Below are 7,548 nucleotides of genomic sequence, written 5' to 3'. Positions count from 1 at the left end.
CGTATCTGTGCACGGGCATAATCCTAATACTTTCCAAACTTAAACCTCGAGATTTTGGCAAGGAGACTTGTATAAAACTTTTTAAAATTTTAGCGTAGTCTGAAAACATAATTAAAAGCTCACTTTATCATAGGAGTTTTATTCAAATAAAAGCTTATTTTTAAACAGATCAAAAACCTAACATGTTTTTAAATCTCAAAATAGTTATGTATGTGATTTGAAGATATTTATGATAATAGTTTAAAGACCGATCTGAAAGTTTTTACTTGACCTGAAGTCTTTTTATTTGAAGGGATCAAAAGTATTTTTTTTTTATTTTGAAAGGAAAGGGATCTAAAGTTATTCTTTTAGTTTTAGGTAAATACATTTTTTAAAAATACTTTACTTGATTTATTATTACTAATTAGCATTTCAAAAAAAAATTATTACTGATTAGACTTGGCCGTACCAGGTTAAGCTACAGCAGCCACCTGCACAAGTTGGCCTATTTCCAACCTATTTGAAAATAGGAGAACATTTTAATCCAATTAATCAGTAACAAATTATAGATATGTGTGAGTTTTCTTTCCCCTCCATTTAAGTGTCATTTTGGTGAATCTGAAATCTGAATCCGACTATGTTCATGTATTCTTATACTGAATTATAATTGTGTTGTTATTTTTAGGAGTCGCTTGGTCTAATGGCACTTTCTCATGCTTTGACATGGGTTTTGTGAGTATGAAAACAGAACTACAGGTTAGAAAACTTTCTATTCTTTTTCCTTCCTTGACTTTTTAGTTTTTGGCTTTCTCCCACAGGTTTATCAACAGTCTGCTATATCACACATAGTTCATTAGCATAGATGGGATCACAGAAGGTGTTGTGGAATTTGTGTTTTGGAATATCTCTTCTTAGTTCTCGCTTACAAATGTTCAATGACTGATGTCAATTGTTGTCTGCAACTGTTAGTCAATTGTGGTTCCGAAGAAATTTTGCATGTTTTGTTTCGGACTTCGGAGGATATAGTAGCAAGGTTCCAAAAAAATTCCTTCAATTCCCTTAAAAATGGAAGCACTGCTCATGAAGTTAGGGAATAAGGAGAACATGTAAAACCTTGTTTTTAAGATCAAAGATCGAACGCAACAAATATTTTATTTCAACCATAACGTGACACTAATTAACTAATTACTCATAAGAGTGTTGAGAGATGGGGAAAGACAAAGGACGGTGGTGTTTTTCACTAGAAGGATGCCTCTCCAGGCCAGAAAATACTTCTTTGTCGTCGTGCCACGCCGATGGAAGGACCTGTTAAAACACTTTTATACTCAAGTTCAAATGTTGGTGAGAAGAAGGTGGAAGATGAAGATGTGTGTACCTTGTATTATGTGAAACATACCTTTTATACCTCAAGCAGAGAACCATTGACTTTGGATGGGATGTGGTAGACTGTGGATGATCAACAAGCGTCAATCGGGTAATGAGGACTAGCTGATTATTTAGGCCTTTCACCATGGGGCTGACCTTGGTTCTTTAAGCTGCATCTCGACTTAGGCCGAATGGCTTACTTCTCTAATGACCATTGACATGATCGTACGACATCGGTTACCAAGTACTCGATCGAGTAGTTTTCGAGGTGGATAGCAGAGCGGACATGTAGTGGATATTGCCTAGTGGCGATAACCAACACCCGATGAAGGCTTACGTTACCAAGTACCGGAACACAATTGATATTCAAAGTCTTGCCAAACTCTATTAAGCTCATGACTTTGTTTATCCACATATAGGCTTTTGAAAAGTATATTGATCGCCTTTTTCATCTAAGTGAAGAAAAAGTTATTCATTTTTCAAGAAGTAAAGTAGTGATGTATTTCAGGGATCAAAACGATGTTTTACTCGTTTCTCTTACATGAAAAGAATTTGTAAGGGACAAAAGTGTCATGCCAAAACAGCCAAAATTATATTAATTTCAAATGAGTATCTAAACAATGATATGAAAAAGGTGGAACAACATATACTCATTTTTCTAATGTATACATTTGTGCTGCCTTGTACAAATTCCTCATAACACCCCATGACAAAAAATTGCATCACTATGATCAGTTAAGCTATACAAGAATACTCTGGTAAGTAGCTTCTTTGCCTTACAAGCTCGTCAAGGTCATGTACTATCTTGACTACTGCATCTGGCCTTGCTAACTTCAATGCATTTTGTGACATTACTGTTAGTTCATGAGCTTTTGGACCAAACCAATCCGCGACAATTTTAGCTATCTCCTTAGGCGATTTAGAGAACTTCCCACAACCATTTTCAACTACATAGGGAACATTGCCAGCTTCCTGAAATGAAAGGAATTTCACCATTTTCAATCATGTATGGGTTTGTACTCAGTGACCATATTTAAATGTGACTGCAACCCCTTACAAACGCACAATCAAAACTTACTATACTCGCTCTAACTATTCAAAGCACGCACGATGGAATTGTTTAAACAAACCCTTAATTACCTACAGTCCTACTTTGAGAAACATTCTATCCACCAATTCACTATGTTATCAGCTTCTCTTTCATGACAATCAATTTTGGAACCAAGAAGCTACTCATAGAAGCTTATCCCCAGAATTGATTATGGCTTCATAATCAATTTTAGAAGAATTTCCAAACATCAGGGTCATGTTACAAATTTTTATTAGCTAGAATATCCCAGTTGAGTTCAGAACTCAGCTTGAAATTTACTTCCATCCACGGACTAGCTGGACTTTTTAAAAAAATAATAATAAAAAGGTTGAGGAATTATATATAACCAGAACCAAAATTACCTGCCCCGCAATGTAATCATTCAAGATAATAGGAAGGCCTCGGATCATGGCCTCTGCAATTGTCCCAGGTCCCGCCTACAAGGAGAAAAAAATCCGTCAATAACAGTCATAATGAGGTAAGAAAACAAGTCAGGGCAGTGAGATCGAATTCAAACCTTTGTAATGATGCAATCACAAGCTCCCATACATTCCTCCATTTTGGTAACAAAACCCTTGACCTAAATATTTGTAAAGCAAGATAAGTCAGGGACTTCCAAGAATTTAACCTAAGCATTAGACACTAATTTCTATGTTCATCTAATTATTCATAAAAATCAATTTAATATGGAAGTTCCACACCAGACATTTTCTTCCTTAACTCATGGAACGAAAAACAACTAGTTTAAATACACTCTAGTTCAACCAGAGGTAAACATAAGTCTAAACTAACTTCATAGTTTTACTTATTCATTGCAGAAGGCATAGATGAGAGAAACTGATAATCTTTGTCAAAAGAAAATTAGGTTTTTCTCTTACCCCTAACAGAAGGAATCCTACCTAGAAATTTTATTACCGCAAAAAATCATTGGACAACTAATGAAAACCACTCAAATTATAGCTACAACTTTCATCATCACATTTTTTATGTATATTTGGAGCCCACTTCCATTTTCTTACTTCAACAAACCCCCCTCACTTAATTGGGTTGGAGCACACATGCACATAATTCTCAAAGTCTCCATTTGTTCTTATATTCAATTGCATCATGAGTTACATTTTTCTCTCCTATATACTTCCAACTTCCAACTTCCAAGTCCAAACATGCTATATCATATGATATGAGAAATTCAATCATAAGGCCAGATGTTAGTTCATCATGTAAAAGAGAAAGAAGTATACGTCAGTCGCCAACCATGGACTGCAGACAAAGACGTTATTTAATAGTATGTAGTTGCAAATATAGACAAGAAATGAGGAAATGTAATCAGACGCACAAACACAGTATATAATTTACATGGGATTCACAAAGCATGAACAAGGCTCTGAAATTTATTAAGGGTATCAATACCTGCACAGGAATCTTCCACTTAATAGAGTTGAGTTTGTTAGCAAGCTTCTTATTGCGACCACAGATCACAAGGATCTGACCAACAGGAGCCCCTAGATTCTCGTCATACAATGAATTTCCAAGTGCACGAGCAGTGGCCTCAATGGGGCCCATACCTTCACCTCCCCCCATCAATAATACAGCAGGAAGATCCTCATCCATCCCTAAATCTCTCTTTAGTTCATCCTACAGCATAAAGCAACAAGGTCAATATTATATAATAGAGATATGAAAATTAAATCGCAAAAACAGGCAATAACTTTGTTAATTTTCTTGTGACTTGAGAACTAGTGAATTACATTTCAGATCCAAATTTATACCTTCAAAGTAACTGAACTGAAATACATTCTGCATATGCATCAATAAGCATCATGTCTACATGAACGTACATTAACCAAAACTTACAATGCTTGACTGCATCTTATAGTCATAATGACTGAACCCAAAATAACTTTTGTATTAAGCCATTTCCCATTTATAACTGAGAAAAATCAATTTTTAATGTTCATTTTTCATATGATAACATGGGAAGAAATTATATATAAAATAAATGGCTGAGATTGTAACTGATAGGCCTACCCTTAGCAGGAGCATAATTGAGCACCGGTTACAAAGAAGGCTATAATTTGCTGGCAATAATTCATAAACCTAACCACTTATATTATTAGAGTCCTAATATTCTTTATCCTATCTCAGCGTATCAAACAATCAATAAAAGGTCAGGTTGAAATAATAGATATACCATTGCATATTGTATTTGTATTACAGTTTCAGATTCATAAGCTAATCCATCCAATTCAAAGTATAGCTATAGTAACACAACATACCTTTGCTCGAACAGGCTTAACAAAGGAAGGTCGAACAGGTAAGCCATAAATCTTTATTTGGGATTGCTGGAGTCCAGCTTTCAGTGCCCTTTTGGCAACGTCAGCTGTTGGACAATAGCATCTAGTTACAAGCTTATGAAACCTGAATACAAAAAATAAGATGTCAAAACACGACTATTGATATAACTTCAGAACAAACATTAATAATGCAGACAAAACTAACCATGTTGGATGGCATGTGCTTAAATCAGTGATGACTGTGGTAAAAACAATCTTCTTTAAGAGACCCTTGGCCCTCAAAATACGAAGTGGAACATGTTGCATCAGTGGATGCACACTGATTATTATATCTGGCTGATATTTCATTAACCCTCTAAAAACTTCACTGAAAAAAAAAGAAAGGATGTGACATTCAGACATACAGTATTTGATAAAACCTAAATATGCACAACAAATTGTTTCTATAGCTAAAAATATCTGCACGAATAGCATGAAATGTCAACAACTTCTGCCTAATATTAACACAAAGCTTTATAGTAAACATTGCAAGATGCAACCAAATGTAGTTTTTGAAAAATGTCATGCACATTATATTAGAATCGCACATGTATCATCAAATTAGAACAATGCTGAACCGTTGCCAAATTACCGAGCAGTCTTCCTTACGTCTATGAACAGAAATAGACGTATAAAATAAAAGTTCACCGCTAGAAATCCAGACCATAGTAAACTTGAAACCATCTTAGATAACATCTTATACTTCTTTTGATTATCCAAAAGAAACTATCGACTTAAAAGTCAGGGAGGATGCTAGATCAGTAAGTGTCTGGACTATCACTTACGTGTCATTCCAGAAACCTAATAGCTATCTGGCAATGGCATATAAAAACACTTTTTTACCCATTGAAGTAATTTGACAAGAAATAAGGTTAGGAACTGCTCTGTGAAATTTGAAGGCACCCAAAACCTCACCGAGCAATGAATGTTGAAGTTGCCGCAAAATTAGACTGATGCACTAAACGTGGGGCAGTGGAATAGTATGCCATCTTCCACAATGGCCCATGTTTCACCAAAAAGCTATAGCTCTTGGGGAGTTGATTGAATGGCCAAGGCGTATGTTCAGTCCATAAATCAGTTACAAACACCTGTACGAAAAAGAACTCCGTTCTGAAAACATACCCAAACACACAAAAATGCACATATTTGCATGCACATATTCGTTTGATTCACTGAAAGATTCCAACTCCTTCAAATTACCATTCAATTGCAGTTTACTCGTATACAAACTAATCATCAAATTTCCAAAACTAGAATCAAGTTAAGGGGGCATCTAGAAGAACATTTATAGAAATTATTGGGTCTTATGTTTCAACATAAACACGTACACCGATGTTCGGTTGAGCTTAGAACATAGTTTATAACCTATCTATATCTTCTTTATTTTATCAAATAAGCTTATAATAAGTCTTTGTCAATAGCCTTGAGAATGAACACTTACTAAAAAAGCACTTTTGATATAACATATTATAGCTCTTGTTGAACATGTGCTTAATCAAGCTTTGCCCAAATGCAAATCTAGTCAGTGTTGTTAATTGCGGATGGCAAGTCATGGTGGAAAGCCAAAATCCCGCCATACATGACAAATAATCTCGGAATATTGCAGCCGGGATATCAGTCACTCATGGCAGAAAGCCAAAAAACCGCCATGAGAAACTGCCATGGCAGCGGATATTTGATAATTATTTCCAAGGAAATGTTCAATTCTCCCTCAATTCAAATCAAGACAACAACTCACATGTATAGCCAGTTAATCCCAATTTTAATTTTGTTTTTTAAATTAGGAAACGATATAATCAATCATAATCAGAACTATACTTTTTGTACTCTTCTAATTAGACAAAAAGGGGGAAATTACAAGAACCTGGTAACCATCGCCAAATTCTTCATAGAACGCAGCTTTGATAGCTTCAGCAGAAGCTCGATGACCACCACCAGTATCACTCATCAAAATCAGAACCTTCTTAGGACGGTCACCGTCAGCACCACTCAACTGCCCTCTCTCATCCTCCACAACACCGCGCCCACCCTCTCCAACCCCGTTCCCATCACCGGCACCGGAACCCACTCCGTCACCGCCACCGTTACCATCACCCTCACCGACCCGCAGCGACGCGAACCCGATGGGGATTCTCTCACAGTGGAACCTGACAGCACTGTTGAAGTCATGGAGAATCCTCCGGAACGGTAACCCTCCAGCGCGCAAGCTCACCGAAACGCCGCGTTTGGCTCCCCGAGCGACAGTGGTGGTGTTGTTGAAGTAGAGGAAATTGGAGAGCACGGAGGAGCACGTGTCGGAGCTAGGGTTCAAAAACGTCGAATCGAGAGTGAAACGACGGATTTGGGACCCTAAATCGAGAACTGAACTGGGTTCTCGAGTAGTAACAGGGTTATGCATGATGAATTGGTGACTCCAATTCGCTTAGTAAATAAAAAATATAATGTAATTTTTTCAATATTGTGAGCAATGAGGTTGTTGTTGGTGTTTTGAGAGAGTGAAGAGTTGGTTGGTGAATAAGGGTGATGGTGGTGTTATTTGTAGTGGTTTTTTACAGGGGAAGGTTACAGTGAAATGAATTTGCAGGAACGAGTTTCCACTACTTGACTTTCACCGGCCAGGGGTTTTCGTCTGCGGGTCCCACTACCGTCCTTGGGTCAACCAATGGGTCGTTGCCATGTCACGAGTTGTGAGTTTGGAAATGGAGTTCGATCCCTATTCCCTTGTGGGTTTAGCACCCACTTTATTCAGTACAAAATTTAAAATAGAGTTTCATATTCAAT

General features: G+C 36.8%; 1 protein-coding gene across 1 annotated transcript; it reads right to left on the bottom strand.

The window, feature by feature from the left end:
- Window positions 1-1,912: 1,912 nt before the first annotated feature.
- On the bottom strand, window positions 1,913-7,321 carry LOC130718253 (probable monogalactosyldiacylglycerol synthase, chloroplastic). Its single transcript, XM_057568788.1, has 8 exons — window positions 6,632-7,321; window positions 5,683-5,855; window positions 4,934-5,095; window positions 4,711-4,852; window positions 3,845-4,069; window positions 2,952-3,014; window positions 2,797-2,871; window positions 1,913-2,316 (listed from the first exon to the last, which is right to left on the bottom strand). Exons 1-8 carry the CDS (start codon window positions 7,163-7,165, stop codon window positions 2,080-2,082), a joined length of 1,611 nt encoding a protein of 536 aa, XP_057424771.1. The 5' UTR covers window positions 7,166-7,321; the 3' UTR covers window positions 1,913-2,079.
- Window positions 7,322-7,548: the final 227 nt, after the last annotated feature.

This window comes from Lotus japonicus, chromosome 5, assembly GCF_012489685.1.
Source record: "Lotus japonicus ecotype B-129 chromosome 5, LjGifu_v1.2".
Classification (NCBI taxonomy): domain Eukaryota; kingdom Viridiplantae; phylum Streptophyta; class Magnoliopsida; order Fabales; family Fabaceae; genus Lotus; species Lotus japonicus.
The sequence above is the reverse complement of the archived record's forward strand: the minus strand, read 5'-3'. Positions and strand labels throughout refer to the sequence as shown.

Excerpts from the sequence above, each read along its gene's own strand:
- LOC130718253 (XM_057568788.1), bottom strand. The coding sequence starts at position 7,165 with ATGCATAACCCTGTTACTACTCGAGAACCCAGTTCAGTTCTCGATTTA. Across the intron at positions 5,856-6,631 it reads AATTTGGCGATGGTTACCAG|GTGTTTGTAACTGATTTATG; the intron begins GTTCTTGTAATT and ends TTTTTCGTACAG. Across the intron at positions 4,853-4,933 it reads AGCACATGCCATCCAACATG|GTTTCATAAGCTTGTAACTA; the intron begins GTTAGTTTTGTC and ends TTTTGTATTCAG.